The sequence below is a fragment of the Acomys minous genome (assembly GCF_964271855.1).
Source record: "Acomys minous genome assembly, chromosome: 3".
Classification (NCBI taxonomy): Eukaryota; Metazoa; Chordata; class Mammalia; order Rodentia; family Muridae; genus Acomys; species Acomys minous.
This window is the reverse complement of record NC_140485.1, coordinates 12,501,856-12,527,644: the sequence shown is the minus strand read 5'-3', so window position 1 is coordinate 12,527,644 and position 25,789 is coordinate 12,501,856. Positions and strand designations below refer to the sequence as shown.

Here is a 25,789-nt window from a genome sequence, read left to right as displayed (position 1 = left end):
CGTGGGTGGGGGGCATGGGGGGTGGAGAGTCTTATCTCAAACGATGGCAAACTGGCCTTGCAATGCAGCACAAGTTGGCCCCCACAGCGAGGCGCCTCTACAGGGCCTCAGCAGCATAGAAGAACAGCCTTCTAGTCTAAATGAAGAGAAACAACTCTTTTGCTGTGGTTGAGGAACATTGCTCATGCAGAAATGCCCAAATGCCAAGAAAGAGAGAAATAGCCTCAATCCAGGAGTGTTAGCCATTTGGCGTTAATGTGCCATTTCCTGATTTGTTGCCAAGAAAACAACAAGAGGGAAAAAAGCTTGGAAAATTCTTCCAAGGGCTCTGAGATTAACCTTAAGGCAGCTCATTATTTAACTGCTATAAATATTTTATTGTATGCTACAGTAGTATTATCATAGTATACTTCATGAGCTACAAGCAGTATCCACACACACTTTTCACTTGTTTGTGTACATGCATGCATGTATGAAGGGCATTTCTCATGCTGCCTCCACTTTGCTCAGCTGTGCAATGTTGAAACATTGCCCAGACTGTGGAAAGTAGTGAATACATGCATCGGAATGCACACCGTTAAACTGGCCCTTTGTCCTTCAGAATCTTGGGAAAATTAACCTTGTATGTCTTCTCAAAATGAAAGTCATGTCAGCCTGTCTTGCAGAAAAATCCGTCTACTCTAATTTATTCTAAGAATAAAAGCTCCATTGATTGAAGTAGTATTCTCAAATTATATGTTTTTGTTTCTTCTAAATTGTTTCTCGATCAAGCATGAAGCTGCATCTCAGAGCAAGGAATGAAAGAGATAGGTTCAATCTCTCACATCTAATAAATAAGAGAAGGCCTGTAGATATTTTATCCTTAGGAAATTGTGAGCACAGCATTATTAGAGCAAACTGGTTTGTTCTTTCTTCCTCCTGGGTCATTGTATATTTATAGTGAAATATTTCTCATGTCTAGGGCATTGGCTACTCAGATGATGTTCTGATTTTCAATCAAAAAGGAAATTCTCTTTAAAGAGAATCAGTATTAAATATTCATCAAGGGAAGAAATCATTTGGCAAATATGAGCTTTGAAATGCCAGGATCTTATTCACAACCCCAAAATCCATTGGTGCTACATAATTTGAATTGGACTGAATTTTTATTGAATTCAGTTTCAAAGACAGGAAAGGTTACTGGAATTGGGAAGTCTCCCTAAGGCATATCGTCCACTTTTCCTGGAAGTACAGCTTTGCTATCCCTAATAAACTCTAGAGTGTAAGAGCAGGGAAGGCTGGGACCCTGCGTTTTAATAGAAGTCACCATCAGCATTTCAAGGACAATCTAAAGTTACTCAGAGGTCAGTGGAGAAGTTTCAGAGAAGCTGAATGCCATGGATGTGTATAAAGGTTAGAGACTTGGTGGTTTTTGGTTTACAGCTTAGAGTTGGGATATAGTTCAACAAATATCTGAACAATACCAAATGCTGAAGACAGGAGATAAGATACAAATTGATTTATTACCAGTAAAACATGTGAATAGGTGTTCAAATTCAAGGTCACAGCTACCTTGGGAGCATAAAAATGAGAAGACTTAAATCTAGAAGGCGAATCATTAAGGTGTCCTCTAGGAGGAAATATTTGAGAACAGAAAGGCTAATTCTGCTGATGCCAAATGCAGAAATGAAGTCTGCATATCAATGCCTTGGCCTGTGAAAGCTTAAGCCAGAAAAGGCCATGCTGCTTTAGGCAGGCAGATTTGAAAACACTGCACAGCCTTCCTGAAGTAGTTACTGAAACACTTATATTTCATGAGCATCTTAGCATCATTTCTTTCTCAGTGCCAGCTCATGCTTCAAAACGTTTTGGCAATAAAAAGAAAACAATCTACAATTGTAGAAAGTGAAATTTTCAGCTCAAATTTTTTTTAAAAAAAAATCAAGTTAATAGTTCTTTTTATTTAAACAAATGTGAGGTCCTTCAGAGTTCAAGAGAGTGCGGGAGTGTCCAGGCTTTAGGCAAGACTTTTTGGGGAAAGCAGCCCAAAAAGACAGCAATAAGATACAATACAAACACTGGCTTGGTTTGTTGGTAAAACATAAATAAATTCATCAATACATCTTAAAAATAATAATAGAAAAATAAATTTTAAAAAAGAAAGAAAAAACATTTCCAACACCTTTCCCAGCAAGCTCAAACACAAAGGAAGAATTGAGCTCAGGTAAAGCTAAAGCTGCTTCCTCTCACGGTCACTCTAGTTATGAAAGCACACAGCTCTTGGAGGAACTAGAGAGAGTCATAGTCTGCTCTCTCTGCAGTATTTTTCTCATCCCTGTCCATCTATCTTCTAGATCTCATAAGAACCCAGTTATTTTGATGAAGAAGACATCAGCAAAATAAGGAACCAAATTTAAGTTCAATATTTTTTATTGAGAACCAACTACGTGCCAGCTATTGAACTTAGAGCCATCGTTATCACCATCATAACCAAATATATGTTAGCTTATTTAAGACCTAGAGCCACATTTTACTGGTGCTTTGAGTCCCTCCTTTAATCCAGGTGACTTTGGGACCAGCTGTCTCTTCAGACACATAGCAGCAGATGGTAGACATGGCACTCATGAACACGAAATGCTATTACATGGGCTGGAGGTCCCACATATGGCCCTTTGATTTCATTCTGGCATAATTGTATAATTGTATTTTCCTTTGAGAGTTCCATGTCAAGCAAAATTATCTGAGGGAGCAGAGTAGCTCATTCTAAACCGGCTGAGATTCCCTTCAAATCAAATCCAGCATCTGAATGTGTTGTCAAATCCAACAATTCGTTCTTGTACCCCACACAGCCACCCATGAGTTGAACTTTGCGATGGCTGTACTGTCGTCATTATTATGACAGTGGGAAGTGAGAGAGCTCTTACTGCCGTCATCTGACCACAGGGTAAGCTGAGACACAGAACAACTGAGATTAGAGCAGTAAGGCTTCAAAGAGAGATCTAGAATTTAGAGTCATTCACTGAATCCAACATCTTATTTCCACCTGCTGACCAAGTTCTTTCTCACATCGAAAATTACCACTGAGAGACATCCCATCCATGTATCTGTCACTAACTCTTAAGGTCAGGGACAGAATAGATATCCAGTACACATTTATTGAATAAGTGAATGAAAAACCACATAAAAATAAAAAAAAAAGAAAAACCACATAAATGAAACAATAATAAACAGAATCTGCCAACACCCTTACTTCCTGTCTCTACCTTCACTATGGGAAATGGTGAGCCTATGGAATAGTCTCCTGACCTTCCAGGCCAACTCAACCTTTCTGATGCCTAGGCCAACACTCTCTGCTTATGTTCTCCCAACTGGGACAGGGTCAAACACACCTGCTCCTTCCAGGTAGTTCAGTGAGGCATTCTCGTGTTAAAGCATGCAGCACCTTATTGGGGGAAAATGTAAAATTATACTCGAAGGACATCATACAAATAAGGGATACACATTATACATCATAGACTGCCACGATGTATAAAGAAGTGAGAACTGGGCTGACAAAAGCCACCAGCTTTTCTCCATCTTCTGTCCCCAGCAGAACTGTACAGGATTTTGAGGAGAAAATGTTCTCTAACAAGTTTATGCACTGTCACATCCATGTACCTGAATGAACCACCTGCCTTTCTTTATACTATCTCTTAATCAATGGCTAGCAAGTGCAGAAAAGGGCAAAGGAGTCATTAAAATGCACACTAGGATAGATGGAAGTCCACTCATAATACACTTACAGAGAGACTTCACGATGCCTTTTGGGGTCTATAAATCTCTCTGGCCTGGTCAGTGTGTGTCCCTCGGTGGCATGCAAAAGAGCAGGTTAGATTCTTAGACATGGAAGGTTTTCAAACCAAACTGGATAGTGTCTTCACTTCCTCTCCCGCCAATCTCTCTCATTCCCCTCCTCCTAATAGCCCAGGCTGCCTTGGATTATGTGAATAAAATGCAGTGCGATGAAGAGCATGTCTAAAGCTTGCTGTACAAAAGCTCTACAGTGACCCAGTAGAGGAGTGGTGTCCTCACCGTGAACCATTGTACATAAATGTGTAGCTCAGAGACAAATATTTTCTGATCTCACTCTGTCCTCCAAATCTTGGAGAGCTTCTCTCCACAGAGGAAAAAAAATCAGAAAATCAGTTTCCTTTTGAGCTGTACTTCTCAGAATCTACTCTTTTGTGATTACCCTAAGAATCAGGTCTCTATCATACTTATGTATCTCCTGTGAGGCATCCTTCCCCTGGCCATTAATTGGAACTTTTTGTTGTTGTTGTTGTTGAACTTAGCAGGTAAAAAAAACAAAACAAAACAAAACAAAACAAACAAACAAAACCTCAATCTAGAAGAATGTGAAAATGTTGCTCTCTGTGTTGTGAAAACTATAGGAATTTTAAAAATATATTTTATTAATTTATTTATTCACATTACATCTCAATTGTTATCCCATCCCTTACCAAGAAGAAACTATAGGAATTTTTCCATCTCCATAAAATGATTGTATGGTATTAAGTGCATGCATCTTAATGCACACTCACGGTATTGAGGGACCCAGGCTCACCCTATGGAATTGTGTGCTTCATGTCTCCACATGGCCCTGAGAGTCACTGATAAAGTCATCTTTACTCACTTCTCCTCCTGGTCTCTACCCAGTCCCTTAATGCTCTTGTCACGTGTCTTCCCTTTGGCCCATCTTCATTCTTCATTTATAGGGATAATTGTCTACTTACTGATTTCTCTTTCTCTTTTCTCTCTCTAACTCCTTTTCACCTTTGCTACCATTATTGGGATGTAGAGTAAAGATGCTGGTATCAGGACTTTGGTTATGTTGGATGAACAAGGAGGTAAGTTCAGATTTCTTCAATAAGAACAATTCTTCATCTGAATAAAGTTGTGGTTTTTAATTTCTTGGGCACCCTCAGGTGGCCACTGTGCATGTGTTACATGTGTATGTAAGTGTAAGAGTTCTAGAAAGCTCATCTTGCTAATTTTCTCTCTCTGTTGAAAATATTGAATGTGGAAATGCAAAGGCCTGCTTCATGAATGAATTAATGATACTGCTGTCTCTGCGATGTACACTGAGATAACAAGAGTTTTAAAAAGAAAACTCTTGGTGTATTCCTTTAGAAGGCAACATTTTAGACAATATTGATAATTTTTCTATTCTTCTCACCACCTAAGTTTCCCACTAAGTTTGGCTTCCTTCCAATAATATTGAGGTTATAGGATATAGTGAATGAAGTTATGCATTTCACCTCACCGTCCAGATTTAGCATCTGGAAGTTTTGGTTTTTAAATCACCACAAAGAATCCCCAAACAACTAAACCGTTGTTTTTTCATGGGATGTATGGAAGGTAGACATTTTAATCAATCGTAGTATTTGCATTATTTTAAAAGCGTTTTCTGAAGGACTAGGAACAAAAACACTCAGATAGTCATAATATTAATATATCATCTCTACACACTCAGGTGGAAGCTATAAGGGCAACCTCATATTTTTCTTTGACACAAAATATCTAACAATATAGTGATAATGTGCATAATTCTAGCCAAAAAATCTTTACCTATTTTTACTTTGAATTTTTATAATAAGTAGATACTTGAACATTTTCATACTGTATAAGAACATTAGAAAAAATAGGATTGTGATTTTTTTTCTCCAGTAGCAAATATAAGTATAAAACTCATTCCAGTAAGGACATGATAAACTCCAAGCACAAATTTCAAACTGAGAGGAAAATATTGCCATGCTGATAACCTGGTATAAAACACTGTTGCTAAATATAGAGAGCCTGTGCATATTATCAAAGGGAAACAACTAAGAGAAAAATGAGCATAAGATATAAAGCTTCAGCTTGCACGCAGACATGTAAAATATTGTCTTAACCATCAGTTATAATGGCATGCCAGTTTTAAACAAGTTAATACAAAAATTTTAAATTGATAAAAATCAATGCTTTAGTGTATTGAGAAAAGAGAAACTCTTAATTTTCACATGTGTGCTGTGGGCTCCACAGAGAGGTTATAAGGAACAATTTGATAAATATTTCCAATTTTGAAGTGTTCCCATCTTTATGCAAAAAAATCAATTCCTAGAATTTTGTATTGCAGTTGAGCATTTACAATTATGTGAAAAAAATGAATATGCCTTATGTGTAGCTGTATAAGAGTAATAATGGGCTAAATATTTGTTAGTGGAGAGATCAACCAAGTCAGCTATGAAATAGCCATAAAGAGATGTTCTGCCATCAACACAGTGCCTAAGCTAACTGTTTAATGACTTCTGGTGAGTTAGGGTCGGAATAAGGAGAGAAGAGAGAAAGCCATAGCATTTGAGGAGTCCTGAGAAGCAATTAGAGCATTAGAGATTTATTAGGAAATGCCTGTGTTGCATTTATGTAACAGTAAAAGCCTGTGATTGCAGGGTTTGAGAGGAAGAGCCTTCAGACTGGGATATGGGTTTAATGCCTGGAAAAGGAGCTGGAAAGGAAAGGAACATAGACTGTGAGGAGCCCAGACTTCAGAACTGTTCTGAGAAGGTCTCAGCTAGGTTAATGGAGGAGAACCCAGGAGCTAAGACTATCAACCCAGGAAGAGAAGAGAAGCTCGTGTTGGGCAGAAATGCCACTGGCCTGGCAACCCCACTATGCCCAGCATCTTTTGACTCACAGAATCTTTTTTTTTAATTTTTATTAAATATTTTTACATATACATTTATATTATTACACATATATACAATAAACTACCTACAGAAGAAAGCACGGCCTCAGTGTAAATGTCATGCAACTCAATCCACTTCTCTGGCGGGCCCTTCTCAATGCTATCATAAAGAGACATTTGTTTCTATAGTATTTATTTGGGATAAACTATTTTCGAGGTATACACCAAATAGTTGTAAAAATAAAGAAACAAAAACAATTGTACATCAACCCCCATCACTTTTCTTCCAATGTTCAAATTAGTTTGTTGAAATCTCTCACATTAAGCGTAGAGTTGAGTTATAGTCTAAAGGCCTCACAACAGGGTCAGTCTTGAGAACCTTACCCCATAGATCTATCATAATTGCATGCTGGCTTGATCTGTGTAGTAAAAAAATCTCACCTCTGAAATGGGGGTTCAGAGAGTCATTTCTTTAACGTTGTGCAACAGAGGGTACCCACCTAGAAGAGCAATGGTTTCCAAAGCAAAATTAAAACAAAGGCTCTCAAGGGATTGGCAGTTCTGTCTTCCCAACACTTTCAGTTCGTAGCTTTACCACAGAAGAGGGATCATTTTCTTCCCTCCTCTACAAAGTACTGACACAAAGACATGGCGTGGGAAACAGTAGAGACATAGAGAGAACAGCTGGGGATGGAGCTTCTTTGTAGAGTCCCTATTTAACAAGATGGAGGCCCTTGGTTCAGTCCCCAGCATTACAGATGAAAAGAGAGAAAGAGAGATAGAAAATAAACAGCCTGCTTGCCAGAGCTGCAAAGATCCTTGTACTTTGATGAAGAAAATATGTGGTGGCTCAGCAGTAGTACCACGCGCTTTTAATCCCAGCACCAGGGGGACAGAGGTAGGCAAATCTCTGTGAGTTCGAGGATAGTCAGACTACACACAGAGAAACCCTGTCTCAAAAAACTTTAAAAGAAAGAAAAAAAAAGGAAGGAAGGAAAAAAGGAAGGAAGGAAGGAAGGAAGGAAGGAAGGAAGGAAGGAAATATACAGGAACAATGTGATGAAATCCCCATACATACACAAACATTCATAAACACCATGATTCCCATGAGCACCTAGATATTATTATCTAAGAAACAAAGAAGAGAAACACACACACACACACACACACACACACACACAGAGAGAGAGAGAGAGAGAGAGAGAGAGAGAGAGAGAGAGAGAGAGAGAGAGAGAGAGAGAGAGAGAGAATGTTTTCAGCTGAAACATTCTGGATCTTTCTCATAAGCATATTTCCCATGAGTTTGTGTTATAGATGATGTGTAATGAATAGCTCATACAAACAAAAAAAAAATCTGCAATTGTAAATCTCCAAAAATGAGTGATCTGAGGTTTGTCTTAAGGGATACACTTTCTATTTTTACTAAGCTGAGAGCTTACGGTCTTTGCAAGTGACCACCACTATCTTCCCTGTTTGTGCAATGTTTACTTGTTTACATTAGTAACTGCTTTTTTGTTTCTCTTAAGCTTATGAGGTATTAATTATGTCTCTGCCTGACATCCAAAGTATTGACTATTTCTACCTCACAGCTGCTCAAGGAACCACAGGCAACAACCGACCTCCTAGAGAGTCATTGCATCTACTGTGGAGGCAAGCCAGACCTCCGCAGGTTGTCCAATGACCACTTACACTGGGAAGTTCCTTATAGGATTCTTGTTTTATACCCAGGTACCAGGAAGGCACCAAGGAGCGCCAGGCATGGCAGAGAGCTCTGGAGACATTCAGAGCCGATGTCTCCCAGAAAATCCCCTAAAGGGTTCTGTACTAAGACTGATAATCTAACCTTCCAATTCTGTTTCTCTTGCTTCTTTTGTTAGTCTTTTCTGGGTTGTTTTGATGACTCAGCCCAGACCCTCTGAAAACATACTTGACATGAGCTCTAAATTAAACAGGAAAATCTCTGGCCTGAGCTGGCAAAACAAAAACAAAAACAGTCCACCCTATGCAACATGCCATGAGACCCTCACAGAGGCAGCTGTACAAGGAAGGAAAGGAAGGGATCAGAGGCTCTCATGAACTTCCTGGGAAGTGCTTCACAGCAATAGTCCAAGGCTACCAAGTCTCCCTGTGTCTAATATGCCCATGTGCACAACTAGCACAGTAAAATTAATATCATTGCTAGAATCTAAAATACCTGGGCAAAATAGTTCTATGCTGGTTTTATTATTTTTTTAATCAAGTTCAGCATCAGATTATTTTTCTCTTTCGGTAAAATATTTGCCTACAAAGCTGGAAATCCATGGCAGAATGCAGCTTTGAGAACTGTGACTATGGATAGGTTTGTTTTTCTCTGTCAAGTACCTAACTCATAGGGTCAACACACTTAGGAAGTCAGTTCACATAGATACATCACCTTCTATTCTCTGGAGGCACCAGGGATATGACTTCTGAAGTCTTGTCGGAGAGCCAGTTTTTTTTTTTCAAAAACAAGAGAGCATTGTTTTCTAACTTAAGAGAAATGTATCAGGAGGTACAAACATCTGAAGATGCATCCCTTACCAATACTGTGTGAGCCTTGCAGCCATTGCTTGTGCCCTGAAGTAAATTTGAGCCTAGGTACTTCTTTAAATCCATTCTCATGTAGCACTGTTAGAGCTATCAGCAATTATTTAATTTGAACAGGAATCCTCATTTCAATCTTTATGCATGATGGCTCTGAATTTGATGGCATATTAATGAAGGTCTGAACTGTGTCAACCAAGACATGTAAGAGGCCAAGAAAAGTTTAAAAGGTTCAGAGAAGCGCTATGCTCTTTCCCTTACACCCTAGTCCTCTCACTGGAGTGTTAAATTTGATTCACCAACTAATTTTACCATGTTCCTAAAGGGAAGCCAGACCTAAGTCTTTAGTTAAAAACAAGCAGACAACAAATAAACAAAAACAGTTTATCTTGCCGTGGCTGTGCTTACAACACAGTGCTTAGGATGCTGGGCTACAGAGGAAGAGCTTATGTCCGAAAAGCAAGCAAACAAACCAGGAAGGGAAGAGGCAAGTAGACAGGAAGTTCCCTCAAATGTGAGGAAGCAGGAAGGGAGAGAGCGCCGCTCCTTGCGTATAAAGATTTCAGAACATCCTGTCTCTGTGCACTTAACAGAAGCGCAACACTGCTATGCCCTCCAAGCTGAAGAAACACCAGGATATTTTCATCAGCTTCTGAAAAACATAGCAGAGGCAGCAGAGACAGTTTCTTCTTTAGACTGTAAAGAGAGAAAAATAATCTCTTATCATCCAAATGGAGGCTGCCCCTACTTTTTGTCACTAGTGAGCCTTATTTTTACAGTTTTACAGTAACAATTTCCAGTGGACATTTGTGAGCCATGGTATTCAGGTGACTGTTTATGCCCATAGGCTAAAAATGTGCTTATCGGTTTTATTCTGGCCATGCCTTTACTCTAGAGGCACAATTGTCAAAGCATACATAAAAATATAGACCAAAAGCAGAGGAAAGTTGTAACTGGGCGTTATCATCTGACAGCGAAGACACCACGTTGCAATTCTCCTTTAATGGTCTGAAAAGCTACTTGACAAATCTCTTTCATTAAACTTGCAGTTACCTCAATTCAGTGACACTTTTGAGAAATTAATCAATTTGATTTATGTAACCCTGGCAACCTAGAACTGATTTCCTTTTTACGAGTATCGAGCTGTGTTTCAGAATCACTGAGGTCAGCTTGCCTTGTAGCAATGGCACAGTGCCATTCTACGTGCCAAACAATTGCTCCTCTTCCAAGTAGACACACATTCTCCCTGTTCTCTGACCAGGCTGGTAGTTAGAAGGTCCCCATCATAGACACTGGGGAAGCAGGGACGAAGAATATTCTGTTCCCCAGCTTTTGTAGCAAGACACTCATAGGGTAAGAAATGGATAGAAATGTTTTGGTACTTACGGTACTGCTGCGCTGATGTTACTTTCTTTTCCAGCTTCTATGAATTATATACAGAAAACCAAGAACAGACCATGGGCTACCTTTGCTTGTACAGCCACTGCTGAGGGAAGAACAGAAACTCACAGCTGTGTCTGTCCCTGCTTACTGTTCTGCTGTTGGCCTCGGAGAAGACACTGCATTCTATTGTCTCCTTTTATCTGGCTGGGGATACTTAAAAACCAAAAGCTACAGATCTTCTTAAATTGAACAGATCTTTCTAGAAGCATTGAATGTGAACCCTTTAAACATAAATTAACACACATTCTTTTTCTTTCTTTCTTTCTTTCTTTCTTTCTTTCTTTCTTTCTTTCTTTCTTTCTCTTGGGTTTCACTGGTGTCTGAGTCAATACACTGTGATGTTTCCCTGGATATGCAAAATCAAACCGGCCTTCTGATCCCATCCCATCATGTCTGAACTGCAAACTACTTAGAGCATCATTCTTGATCATTTCCTTCCACCCATGTCTGCATAGGACAGCGGCAGCAGTCTACAGCAATGCATCCTCTTGGACAATGCATTGTAATCTCAATCTCTCTCTCTCTCTCTCTCTCTCTCTCTCTCTCTCTCTCTCTTTCTCTCCTCCTTTCTTCTCCCTCTTTCTTTCTCTCTAATTCTGTTTCACATAGTCATTTCTCATGTTCTGTTGGAAACCCAAAAAAAATTCATTCCACACTATCATCCCTTTGTCCTAACCAGAACAACTGGATCGTGTCGAAGAAGGCATGAACCATATCAACCAAGACATGAAGGAGGCCGAGAAAAATTTAAAAGATTTAGGGAAATGCTGTGGCCTTTTCATATGTCCTTGTAACAAGTAGGTACTGGGTACCAGCTCTAATCTGTGGCGTCCAGTTTTCTTTCTTTCTTTTCTTTTCTTTCTTTCTTTCTTTTTCTTTTCTGTTTTTGTTTTTCTTTTTTAATGTCAAAGTGAATGTCTGAAGTTTTGTCTTTTTTTTTTCTTTGTCCTTTTCCATCTGCTTCATTCTGTGGGGATAAAATACTTGCGTTTAATCAGAGCAACTGGAACGCATTGAGGAAGGGATGGACCAAATCAATAAGGACATGAAAGAAGCAGAAAAGAATTTGACGGACCTAGGAAAGTTCTGCGGGCTTTGTGTGTGTCCCTGTAACAAGTAGGTGCTGCCTGCCTGCCTGAAGCTTTGGTTTTTCCCAAGGCTCATCTCCAAGCCTTGACTAGCTCATTCCTGCAGGCTCATAGGCAGGATGAGCATGTGGCATGCAGAACAGATCAATACCGTCTCCAATGCATTCATCTCATAGCATAGATAATATTAGTGAGAGTTACTGTTGATGCATTAAAAATCAGGCATACTACAGTGAAAGCCTCACTGTCGGCAATATTTATTGATGAACGTTTCAACATTTTCCAGAAAGTGTACTTCGAGACAGAGGCACTCAGGGCACGTTATTTTCCTTAATCCCAAGAACTTAAAATTGTAGATTTAGAAAAGACTTTGCATAAGTGTGGCATATTAGCAGCTCATTTGTCAAGGTTTAATCTTTTTTTCCAGAAGTAAAAGAGACAGGCTAATTTGGTCCAAGTAAGCCTCTGCAAGTCAGAGAGTGTGACAGATTCTCACTTAACTGCCCACCAGCTCCTGCACTTGATCAGGAGATGCTATAGCCTCGCCCAGTGCAAGGCATCTTCTTCAGTAGGAGGCACCAGTGCCTGCCCCCAATTGGCCCCAACTCCTGTAACTCTCTTTTTTTTTTTAAGATCTGCCCGTACACTGGCTGAAATGTTGAAATGTGTAGATTTTGCATGCACGACATCACCAAACATTTAACTGTTCTCAAGGTTCCGCAATGCTTTTTTTTGGAATGTAGCAGAAATGTGACATGTGGTTATAAAGGTTTGCAATTGAAAGAAACCAAAACTCAAGGGTTCTAGAAAATAGTCTCATTTGGCTAGCTGTTGGGGGAAATGCATGAGTGGATTGCCCAACATGCATTTGAAAAAATAAACTCGTTACCTGATCTCCCTTCCCCTTCCCTCTTTCCCTCTTAAAAAGAAACCTTTTACCCAAAAGCTCTCCTGATCCTAGCTTTTAGAATAGAAACTGATGTCATTTTGAGCAGATTATATGACCATTCGCACCCTTTAAACTTTGAGGCTGATTTGAAATATCCCACTTCCTGTTTAGGAGGGGGAGGGGCTCATTTTACCAATAAATAAAAGGCATGTTTTAAAAAAGATACTCTGCAGTAAAGCCTGGCTAACTGGAATTCAGCTAACTGGGATGATCATTGCCTTCTTTCTGTTTTTAGCCAAAGGGGAGGCAGGGGTAGTAGGGGGCAGTCAGCTCAGATTTGAAATACTTTGTTTTTCAGGACATTTGTAGTGTCTCATGTAGTCTCAATTCTGAAATCTCTACATATGAAGAAATAAATAAGTGATATTACAGTTGATTTTAAAAGGTCATCAGACACACCATTATTATCAGCCATAACTATGGAAAGATTTGCTTGTACATACACACAAAGACTCCTTGGCTGAAAGCTCAAGATTTTGAGAAGGATATTTACCAATTACCCTTAAAACAAAAATTTCCTGCAGAGCCTATTATTCACCAGAAAAACCATAGAATCCTCCAAAATAACTTATTTTCAAGCATTCCAGTTAGTCAAGGTTTGACTGTATACCATTTAGAGCCAACTTACCCCACATTGGAAGTGAATTCTAACAAATACACCCACTCAAACCTTCGTCAATTGTGTGTAAAGAAAAGGTGGAGGTAGGGCTCTTTAAGACAGATCCTCAGATTCTGAGGAAACATGACCCCTACTAAATCCATATGTCAGTGGTCCCTAATTCCTTAATTCAAAAGAGACCCTAATTGAGCTTCAAAGCTTGAGTGAAGTGTCTCCTACGTGTGTAAATAATGCTTTAAAAACCATGTGTCACAACGCAGTGGCTGGTGGTGCCCTGGACCCTTTGGGGGCTTTGCCCTGCCTCGGCATGTTTCAAAGGACTATGGTAGATGTACGGCCGTGATGTGAGTCTGTGCAGCGTTGTGGGTGCAGTGGTTTGCCTTCTCTTTGGAAACGCATATTTCCTTTTCTTTGACTTTGCCAAAGATGGTATACCAGACATTTTACATAGCAGAAAACATCACAAAGTCCAAACAGCTTCTTGTAACAAAAAAGAGAGAGAATCAGGGAGGTGGGGTGGAGAGACAAACTATCTTAACTATGAAAACTTGTTTGGTGACTTTGTACAATTCATTGAGTGGGCCCATGGCTCTTTGGTGAAGTAAGTTGTGGCTTCTCAAAGGGCTGATGGTAAATTGTGGGAGCTACTGAAATCCCATTGCTGTGTTTCCTAGTTTGTCACCATAGTTTTTTGGTCCTCAATCTGCAAGGGTTAAAGCCAGTTTAAGAGATGGCTTTGACCCTATAGTGAGAGAAAGAAGTGGGATGGGGAATTCAACCATGGTATCCTAGAATAAAAGCTGTGAAGTGGGACCAAAGGATGCACGTTGTTCTTGGACTCAATAGTATGTGGTTTCTACTATGCAAAGAACCTAGAAACATCTTTGATTGCCTTAAATTACAACACACCCACCAAAATATGCTCTATATGTTTCTATTGGGCACAACAGGTATGCCTGGATTTTAAGTTTTGTTCCAAGGCAGGTCAGTGAACTGTAGCCCATGGAGACCACACTAGTTCCAAACCACCCTCCCTTGTCATAACCCAGAATAGTTTAAAGTAGGAATCTGTATGCACACTACCCTGCCCTTTGGCCCAACCAAGAAGCTACTGAACTGCGTTTCAAATCCTCACGAAGGCTATTACTGTCCTGCTAGTGCCTATTTCGAGAATGGTCAACTTCTGGAGTAGTTTGGCTTAAATGAGAATGCTTCACTTTCTACTCATGCCTGTAGCTGGTGCATGAAGAAGACACAGGGTGCGGTGGGGCGGGCTTCCTCTTGGGTGCTAGATGGCTGGTTCTCTCTTCTATTTTCCTGCATTCATCTCACTATGCTTCTTTTACTTTTTGTCTCTGTGGACAAAGGTTTGTACATCAACCCTGGATGTATGGTGACTGGAAGTACCGATATATTATCAATTTCAAACTACTGGAGAGGCAGCCCGAAGACCATCACCCTTGGCCATCCACCAACCCTGTCTGTCTCTCATGAAACACTGCAAATAGAGTTCACATGCATTGGGGGAAATAGATTAAGCAGAGAGATCATTGCATGATTGTGTGTCTAAAAGCTTGGTCAAGTATGTTTTTCTTCACGCCTCTGTGTTACTGTGGTGTGATGTACACCCTCTACTTGGCAGTCTTGTTTTGTGTCTGTCTGCCAGTATGTTTTGCTGTGTTTTGTGTCTCAAAATATAACCATGTCAGTGAAATAGAACTAAATATTCTCCAGCTACCCTAAGCTTTATCTTAAACCCAATTAAACCACAATACGAATCAAAGAGTAGTCTTGACCACTGCAATTGGCTCAATTGAAAATAAAATGCTGAGGCGAGGTGGTGGCCAACTGTCTGGGTCCGGATTATGGGCGAGGTGGTGGCCAACTGTCTGGGTCCAGATTATGATATATCGGTATTCTCCAATGCCTCAACTTTAAAACTCATTCGCTTGGTTTGGTTCTTTGCTTAAAGACGTGATAATTTCTGTGAGCTTGCCGCTCCGCCCTGTGCTTTGTCACTCACCCAATTTTTTGCATAGGCTTAAATCCAGTGATGCTTACAAAAAAGCCTGGGGCAATAATCAGGATGGAGTAGTGGCCAGCCAGCCTGCCCGTGTGGTGGATGAACGAGAGCAGATGGCCATCAGTGGTGGCTTCATCCGCAGGTGAGTTTCTTGCAGTTCCCTGTGGACGGATAACCAGTGCTGAGCTATTTTATTTTCTTCCATGAGGAATTTTTGGGATCCCTCATTGGGGTAGGACTGGATTCACAACTTACTTCTCTGGACTTTGGCTGGGCTACTAATAGAGGCCCTTCCGTCCACTGTCATGAGGTCTTGCAGCAAAGAGCTCAGGTTTCTTCATGGTGATAGAGTACGTCAAAGGGGCAAGATCCAATGTCCTCCCAAACTATAGCCTGTGTACTGTTTGCCAGAGTGTCTCTAGACAGAGCAATTTCCATGACCATATCCAGAATTAGAGAGGCTGTGGAAAAGCACTGCATGATGTGGGTTTTTTAGTCAAGTTTACTAAAGTGACAGAGGCATGTTAGACAGTGTACGTGATGTACCATTTATACTCAGGTAGTAGCAGGGAGCTGTTATCACTTAGCTCTCTGAAGATAGGAGTAAGAACTATTACCAAAACCCAACAGTTATGACCACAGAAGGGTATTGTGGTAGGGAAAGGCAGCCATAGCCAGAGTTGTATAGAGTGAGAAAGGCAAGCAAATGCCTTAAGCCCTGGCTTCTCCTGTTATCCAGTCTCCCTTGGGCCACTCTCCAAGGCCCATTGGAAGTTAGAGCCAACAAGTAGCCAGTGGTATAATAATAAAGGTCAGCGTCTCGGGGCACTGACATGGAAGGCCAAAGAACTGACTTGAGTGGAAAAAAAGAGAGAAAAATGGAATGTACATTTACCCTGTCTTTTGAGATCTAGAAACAAAAGCCAATTTGCATATCTCTTTAAAAGTTCAAGTTATATAAGTCAGATATTATATCAGCTCTCAGGAAACCACAGAGCACAAAAACAGCCAAATATTTTCATGAAAAAAGAAGAAGCTGGGCACAGTGGTGTAAACCTTTAAGCTCAGCACTCAGGGAGGTAGAGGCAGGAGGATCTCTGTGAGTTCAAGGCCAGCCTGGTCTACAAAGTGAGTCCAGGACAGCCAAGGCTACAAAATAACCATCTCTCAGAAAAACAAAAAAAGGGGTGGGAAGAGGGGAGATTATATTCCTTATATTTTTGGACACCCCTCTCCAAATTCATTCCACACTATCACCTCTTTGTTTTAACCAGAACAGCTTAATTTTGTCAAAGCATCTCAATTAAGATTATTTAAACTGCTGTATGTAAACCAGCGGTTCTCAACCTGTGGGTCGCAACCCCCTTGGCAAACTTCTGTCTCCAAAAGTATTTCCATTGCAATTCATAACAGTGGCAAAATTACAGTTGTGAAGTAGCAATGAAAGTAATTTTATATTTTGGGGTCACCACAACATGAGAAACTGTATTAAAGGGTTGCAGCATGAGGAAGGTTGAGAACCACTGATATGGACTGTTATCCCGGGCTCAGTACATGTGAAACTATCCGTCTTCATGACTGTGTCTACCCCTAAGTCATTGTGGTTGTTGAACAGCCAGTACTGCAGGGATTCAAATGTGATTCATCAGTCATAGGGTCTAGACCTGCGCCTGCAGCCTTACAAATGACAGTTCTAATTCTGCCTCCATCTGCTTCCCAAGGAAACTAGTTAGTGATTTTTTTTATACCAGGATTTGTATTAGCATCAACCAAGGGGTACAAAAGAAGAAAGTGGGGAAAGCGGGGACAAAGGGGAGGAGGAGAGACGGAGGGACCAGTGCCTACACTCAGTCCATAGCAACTGAATGCGAATCTCTTGGCACTAGACACAGCATCTTTGATTTTAAAGCACAGGAGATCCCACTGTGCATTAGGGAGGGAAATGGTTCTGCTGTTGATGATCATTCAAATGAAATATAAATACTAGGAGGTTCTTATTTTTAAAATTTGTTCTGGCTAGGGCTTATATATAAGTAGAGCCAGGCATAGTGGCATAGGACTCTAATCCCAGCATTCAGGAGGCCCAAGGGCTCAAAGCCAGCTTGGCATATATATGGAGACAAGGCTTCAAATAAAAACAAACAAACAAACAAACAAACAAAAAAAGAAAGTTATGATAGGCCAGTATACTTTGGGAGTTGCCATGGGAAAAGAAGTTTAACCCTTCAGTTTTCAGCTCATTACTGTAACTAGTAGAAAAATTTCTGTAATCAGTGCTTTCTTTTTGCAGTAAGATGCCTGCTGTTTGCAATAGAGTGCCTTCTATTAACCTTCAAGTTGGCCTTTGGAAACGTGGTAAAGTGCTTTGTGAGCCAGCACCTGCCCATCCTACCCATTGAACTTAATCCACCACATACACATTTTTTCTGCTCTGAAAGCACCCATGGCATCAACATGTACATGTATAAGAATAACCCTGAAAAAAACAGTTCCTTTAAATCCCCTAGGAGGTCTCAGACTCAAGGACAGACAGTTCATCACTGCTGCCCACACTGATGCAGATCTCAAGGTGGGAAAGTTATGAGCGCTCAGATTCTCTATCTGATTTTCCTTTTTCACCCACAAGTTGAGTCTTGGAAATTTATGTTTCAGGAAGAAAAAAATATACAAATTCTCTATATAACTGTGCCTCCATCCTCTGACCTAGAGTCCCTTGGAGTGCATGATTTTTACTTTCATAAAAATAAAATTAGGGTATTGGTGGCCCAGAAATGTCTCAGTGGATGAATGCTTGCCACTCAGGTGAGTTCAGATGCCTGGAAGCCATGTGAATGCCAGAGGTGGCAGTGCACACCTGTCATTCTAATGTGTCTGTGGTGACATGGAAGAGGGCAGGGGAAACCCTGAAAGTTCATACATGACAGGCATGCTGATGGGTAAGACACCCTGATAGACATGTTAGACTTACACTGGAGGCTTTCCTCTGACTTTCACGTGGGTACCATGGCACTTTAGGACTCACACATGAACACACACACACACACACACACACACACACACACACACCACAGACACACATTAAACAAATAAAATAATAAATAAAATGACACGTAAGGAGGGAATGATGTAGTTTTGGAAATCATAAAAGTGAATTCATTGATGCACTTAATATGACTTTTCTTGGAACTATACAGTCATAGCAGGTGTAGAGGTGCACACCTGCGATACAAATACTAGTAGGACGAGGAGGGTGATTCCAGACCTCAGCCAGCCTTGGCTTCATAGTTGAACCTTTTCAGAGGCAAAGAAGGAAAGAGAATTCAAAGGTCTCCAATACAGTTTTTGTATCAGTACACAATACTCTACTATTACGCTACACCCTGAGCTCAAAACACCAATTTCAAAACTGCGTTTAGAACAGATGTTAAGATGTGCTGGTATATTGTATAAGAATAAGGCATATATGCCTAGGTGTCTGAAGACTTTCCTCACTCTCTACAACTTCCTTCTCACTCTCTCTCTCATCCGAAATTGCTCTCTGGCTCCCAGGGTAACCAACGATGCCCGGGAAAATGAAATGGATGAGAACCTGGAGCAGGTGAGCGGCATCATTGGGAACCTCCGCCACATGGCCCTGGACATGGGTAACGAGATCGACACCCAGAATCGCCAGATTGACAGGATCATGGAGAAGGTGAGCCACAGCTCTCGGGAGAGGGGGAGGATGGGGGCCGGGGGCGGGGACTGATTGCCACTCGGAAAGGGACACTGTACCCAGGAACACTTAGTTGCTGGAGATTTTGCCCTTAATATTTCAAGACAAAAACATGGGATTCAGCAACAGAACTGGACCAACGATTAGAACGTGTTCGAGTTTTGATTTATTTGGAGGGTTAGGAATTGAACACTGGGCCTTGGGAATGCTAGAAAAGCATTTCACCAAGGAGCTACACCCTTAGCCACAGACCATACGATGGAGTACAGTCGATATTTCTCTATATCTCCCCCATGCTAACCATATGCTATGCACTTAGAAACCATGAAACTGAGACAAATCATATTCCCACTGCCAAGAAATTCACATCAGGACCCTAAAACCGTGAAATCACTCACTATACAATTCAGATGCTAATTCTTTCCTTATATTGGCCCCATCCCCAGTAATGTTGAATATTAATTATAATCTTTTTAACTGTCCAAATACCAAGATGGAGAGAAGGGTGCATTAAGGGTTTAACAATGATTTTATGTGTGTAATTTCTGTCTAGCTACTTTTCTCCTGTGTGTTTATTCTCTGTGAGACATCAATGTTCTTAATCTGAGCTCTTGAATCTCTTAAGAAATATCTTTTCCATTGCCAAGAACAGAGTGGGATAATTTTTAGATCCTTTAAATCACAAACTAAGTAGTGGCCTCTTGGTCCCCAAGCATCCCAATGTGCCATGAAGGGATGAATAGGAGAAACATGTCATATGTACTCCAGATAAATAATATATGACCACATTTTGCCCAATCAGTGGTGAACTGCACAAGTGTCAGAGCTGGCTGACAAAATGCTCCTGTTTTGCTTACGTTTGCAAGTTACAACATGCTTATCATGGCTAAGCAGCTTTTGCTCCGATAAAGCTTTTAATACAGTGAGGGCCAATGGATTTTAGAATCGTATTGAAAGGTTCAAAAAGTTTTGGATCCAACTCAGCCTGGCCTAAGCCGTTATTGCCCCAAAGGAAAAAGGAACAAAGAAATCATTGCTGAGCTGTCTTCCAGAAGGAAAAACAACCTGAGAAAACAGGAAGTGTTTGTTTTCTGTCCATGGACCAAATTGACTCAGAAGCAAGCATATCATTCAACTAAGCCAAGAGGGGTTCCAGAGAACAGAGTTTTACAAACATAAGGTGGTGAAAACTTTGAGTTGCCGGAACTTGGAAAGAGAAATATTTACTGCTTCTGAAAAGGCAGCAGAGTCCACATTCAGAGCCGCTGTGGGTATAGTTCTCCAGTATGGCGAGAACCTTCTGGATACAGCACTACCAATAAAGGTGTACACAGGGAAAAGCCAAGCGAGGTGATGGGTAACAGCTGTTCCGGCTTGCATCAACCGCAGACTGCTGAGTCACTGTGGTGGAGGGAAGGCGTATAATTGCCTTTCAATAATTAGTATAGCCTGGTCAACATTTGAAACAGAAAGTCTTCCTCCCACCAAAATCACAATCTGGACGCGGTATAAACACAGCCCGTTTGAGTCCAGCCGACCATGTATTTGATCTACACTGTTGTTAGCAGGCTCCCTTCTTCTCAGGGAAGCTGGGGTCTCAGATAAGAGTATTCAGAAGTCTCTGCATGTGTAAAATTGAGTCCAAGCCACACAGTAGCCAAGGCAGGAAGAATGTGCTTCTCTCTCAGCTTCATCAATGATCTTCACCCCACTTCCCCCATCAGGCTCTATTATCATCTCCATTTGGGTTGATAGTAAATTCTGGGGAGCTCAAAACAAGAAGACCTTTGATGTATTCATGTGGATTTTAAAGAAATTGCTTTGTGTTGTTGTTTATGGTTATTTATATGTACAGTCTTTGAAAGTTACAAGCACATAGTTCCTCCAGAAAACTGGAAATTAGAACTTTTCATCCCAAGCATCATGCAAACTGGTGCTAACAAAACAATGGAACTCGTCAAACTTAATGGTAAAGCTGGTGGAAGTAGATGTGTTGAGATCCAGTCAGGTGGTCCTCGAGGTCGTCCATCAGTAGGGGACACAGAGCCTAAGAACTAAGGCCATGGCTTCTAAATGGGGATACTGTTCACCAGCTCTGTGATGTAGAAACTGGGAGAAGAGTTCCAGCCTGGAATCTGAATATACCGGTATACGGGCATAGTATGCACACAATTCTAGACTTCTGATCTGGGCCAGTACACAACCTGCCATGAAGTTGGGGGCTCAAAAAAGATGGACTTAGAACCTCCTTCCAACAATGCCTAGGCTCCCTGGTGGACACTGTGGGTTTTCACAAAGGGAGTTCATGTAATACATATTGGAAATGTCAGTGATCTTAGGTTTCTATAAAATCAAACAGGAGTACTGGGATGAGGTAATCTCCATTTAAAAAAAAATCATCAAGGATGAACAAGGAAAACAAGATGAACAGAGATGGGCATTTTCCAAGGGACATACCTAAAGGAAGAATCTGTCATGTTTTCTTTTGTTTTCTAAAAGGTGCTATTTCTTTTTTTGTTTTGTTTTTTTGTTTGTTTGTTTGTTTGTTTTTTCTGGGTTTTTTGTTGTTGTTTCTTTTTGTTGTTGTTGTTGTTATTTGCTATTTCTTTTATGTAACACAAAAAGTATGTGGTACCTTTGTGCCATGTCTGGAATTTGAATGTGCTTCAGCAAAGTCAAGAGGAAGTCACGGGCACCCATTGAACAAAGGTGTTCCAACTCCACTGTGTCCTTTGAGACTATTCTAAGAATAGCCTCTGCTCTACTTAAATACCCCCACACTGCTAGGAAGGCCAGGCAGTGCATTCATAAGCCAGGCCATCTACATTTGCATTCAGAAATGACATTTATTTTAAAATAGATTATTTTCTCATTTCATCTTCTTGGAGCTCAGTCTAGAAATGGCACAATTCAGTCTAGAGGACTATTTCAAATTGGTCTGAGCTAGTAATTTTCCTTTGCACCAAAGAACTATCATTCCTGATACCACTTGTAGGTACAGAAGAAAGACTTGGGAACCAAATAAAACTGGGAGGCGTTATCCATTTTCCAAATGAGGGGACTGGGGGTCAAAAATATGTGTCTACAGTTCAGAATAATGGGGGCAGATCAGTGTTCTCTCTTGTGATGTAAACATTCATTTTAAAGCCAGTTCTTGATTAATCAAACAGATGGTGCAGACCTATGGCCAGATAATTCAGTTGTGCATAATCTAGAAATATGGCCAACTTTCCAAATATCTATTTGACTATGGATGACTCCAGCATGCTAGGAATTCACAAACTCAAACTGAATGTAGAAGCCTGGGAATTGGGAAGTAGGTGCAAAGCCTGGGATCAGTGAGTAATAGATCACTCAAAACCTAACTCTGCGTCCTTTGACCACCTGGTAGCTTTCTCCTTTGCCCAGGCTATAGAGTTAGAAACATTGTCTCTCATGACAGGAAAGAGCAATAGTTTCTACTGCTGACTTACTTTTCCCTGTGGTCATGGTCATGGGAGAAGTTAATTTCCTGGGCCTTAAAGGTCTAGCCTTTAAGCAGCTTTCCAACATAGAAAAAATATATAATATAACTCTGTCCTCAAAAATAGATGCTAACCAGTGAGGCAAACAGTTGAAAACCCAGGTCAAGTTTCTGTGACCTTGTCCACTTAAAGCCATAACAATGATCCTGGGGAGAAAAAAAAAAGTAGGAGTGACAATTCTGAATGGAGAAGTTTTCAAGGTAGTTTCACAAAAGAAGAACCTGAGTGGGCTCAGAGGTGAATGACACTTTAAGGAGCAATCTAAGACCTCTCTTTTCTCTTCTTTTTCAGGCTGATTCCAACAAAACCAGAATCGATGAAGCCAACCAACGTGCAACAAAGATGCTGGGAAGTGGTTAAATTTGCCCTCTTACTGCGCTCTCCTCCAAAAGTTGTTGGACAAGAGAGCTCCTTCATGCTTTTCTCATGGTATTACCTAGTAGGTCTTGCACACACACACACACACACACACACACACACACACACACACACTCACACACACACATGCACGCACGCACACGCAGTCAGTCACCCCCACTGTAAATGTCCTGTGTGGTCTGTCTGCTTCTCAATGATACCATGTGTCTCTTGTTTTCTCTGGCTCTCTTTCTTTCCAAAGGTTGTACATAGTGGTCATCTGGTGGCTCTAATTCCCAACCTAAGATGGCTTAGGTCTCATTTTTTTCTTTTCTCAGTGGCGTTTGCTGAATGACAACAATTTAGGAATGCTTAATGTGCTGTTGATTCTCTCAATACACAGTACTGTTCTTGTAAAACTGTGACATTCCGCAGAGCTACTGCCACGGTCCTTCCTTCGGGTGTCAGGCTCTGAATCTCTCCAAATGTGTTGTCTTTGGTTCTTCACGGCTCTTATCTGTCTCTATGATTTCATGATTAGACAATGTGAAATTACATAACAGGCATTGCACTAAAAGTGATGTGATTTATGCATTTATGCATGAGAACTAAATAGATTTTTAGATTCCTACTTAAACAAAAACTTTCCATGACAGTAGCATACTGACAAGGAAACAACACACACAACAGCAACAATAACAAAGCCACAACTACGCATGCTCAGTATTGGGACACTGTCAAGATTAAGTCATACCAGCAAAACCTGCAGCTGTGTCACCTTATTTCTGTCAACGTTCAGACCTACTGATCATAATCATCCCTTTTTTCTTTCACACACACACACACACACACACACACACACACACACACACACGGATTTGAAACATCATTAATCATTTCTAGCAAAATATATGTTTGGCTGAAACTATGTGAAATGGATGTAATATAGGGTTTGTGGGCTGCTTTTGGAAGCTATGTGTTCGAGACAACGCTCTTGCTGTGGAAGGTATGAAGATATTGCTCTTCCAAGTCTGACTCTCGTTGATCGCCATTTCCCTGTGGTTTGTCATCAGTACAGTTCTCCGTTGCTTAATCTAGAGCTATGCACACCAAATTGCTGAGATGTCTAGTCGCTGATAAAGAAACCCTTAAAAAAAATTATATAAATGAATGAAATATAGATAAACTGTGAGATAAATATCATTACAGCATGTATATTAAATCCCTCTGTCTCCTCTGTTGGTTTGTGAAGTGATTGACATTTTGTAGCTAGTTTAAAAATTAAAAACTATAGATCCCACCTACCGGCTGCCGTCTGATGTTGCATTCACACCAGAAAGCAAAGTCTGCACAGTCTGTTCAGTAGCTTCTACCAAGCTGGTTGTAGACACTCAGTGGAAAACCAACAATGTTCTATCTCAGCACAGTCCGAATGACACCAGACACCTTGATTTGGTTCTTCTAACCTGTTCTAGAAGTGCTTGTGTGTGACTTCAGTATTAGCTGTGAGGACCACAGTTTCCCAGCAGGCATAGAAAGAAAGCCACTGGGGCAGGGCAGGGGGGAGGAGGGAAGCCTAAGGCCCTCTAGTCTTGGCTCTGTGTAAACTTAGGTATCCCAAGTGTTGGTAACTCTTATCTCCTTCCCCTTTGCAAGCATTGCTGTCATCCAACGCTCAGCCCTCATCACCAGAACACCACTACCCACGCTTTTCTTAACTCACCCATTTACCTGAAAGTGTATTGTAATGGTAGAACACACTCACATAGCATAGCATGCACAAAGCTACGGGTTTTGTTATGGCTTCCGGGGAAGGCACTTAATTACGCAACGTAATCAATTTTGTACATTCACGATGATGTATAATCCAGTCTTACAACATCTGTGTCACTCCCTTGTAGCCCACGTTTATCAGCAGTGACTTCTTCCAACTTGACATAACTACTAGCTCAGTCATTTGCCAGCTGTTTCTATGGATACGTCTGCTCTGAACATTTCATATAAGGAGTGGTACAGTGGGTCCTTGTGATTGGCTTCTTTCACTTGGCGTGAAGGCTTCATGGTTCGTCAGTATTGTAGCATGTCTCAGTAGTCTAGTCCTTTGTATGGTCAGATAATATTTTATTATGTGGATATACTGCATTTGTTTAGCAGTTCCTCAGTTAGTGAGCACGTAGGTATATCTATACCTCCTTTGGCCTGTTATGCCTAATCCTGCTTTGAACGTCTGTAGACACATTCTCATGAGAGAACCAGTCCTTAATTCTCTCATAGCCACACATTTGTCACTCCTGTGGCTTTGTACATCACCACCACCGCTGCAGCACCACCTCCCCTAACACCACTTTTTCACAATCTTAACTGGCATATCTGTTCTCTCCACCTTCATCATTGTCTTTATACATTGTGTGTGTTTGTGTGTGTGTGTGTGTGTGTGTGTGTGTGTGTGTGTGTGTGTTATATGCATCATAGTCACCTCCATTACCACTGACCCTGTCACCACAATGGCCACCACCACCTGCCCACTGTACCATATCCTCCACCATCACTACTTCCCTTCACAAACTATAGTAGTAATGCGAGTACGTTTCTCCTGGTCAGTGGTGGTGGTTGGATACTGTTACTCATGAGTCTCTTGGAAGATTTGATGATGGCAGTGAAGGAGCAAGAAGAGAAATGATAAACTCGTCCTTATCAGAAAGCACTCGCAGCATTTTACCTTCTTCCAAAGGAGCAATAGCAAGAGCTCATCTATTTCTTAAAATCATGGTAGTAGAGGGGGTGCTAAAAGACAGAAAGGGTGATTATGTACTGCATATGTCAGGAC

General features: G+C 40.8%; 1 protein-coding gene across 3 annotated transcripts in view; it reads left to right on the top strand.

Annotated features, from left to right (window-relative positions):
* SNAP25 (synaptosome associated protein 25) overlaps positions 1-24,199 on the top strand; it is a 73,509-nt gene extending 49,310 nt beyond the window's left edge. For 2 of the 3 annotated variants that reach the window (XM_084775249.1, XM_084775250.1), the window contains exons 4-8: positions 4,817-4,865; positions 11,686-11,803; positions 15,383-15,508; positions 18,916-19,060; positions 22,897-24,199. In XM_084775249.1, the coding sequence (XP_084631375.1) occupies positions 4,817-4,865; positions 11,686-11,803; positions 15,383-15,508; positions 18,916-19,060; positions 22,897-22,965 (507 nt within the window). In that variant the 3' untranslated portion in view covers positions 22,966-24,199. Of the gene's footprint in view, positions 1-4,816; positions 4,866-11,366; positions 11,485-11,685; positions 11,804-15,382; positions 15,509-18,915; positions 19,061-22,896 lie in introns of all 3 variants that reach the window. The other variant, XM_084775251.1, reaches the window with a different exon arrangement.
* The last annotated feature ends 1,590 nt before the right edge of the window (positions 24,200-25,789 follow it).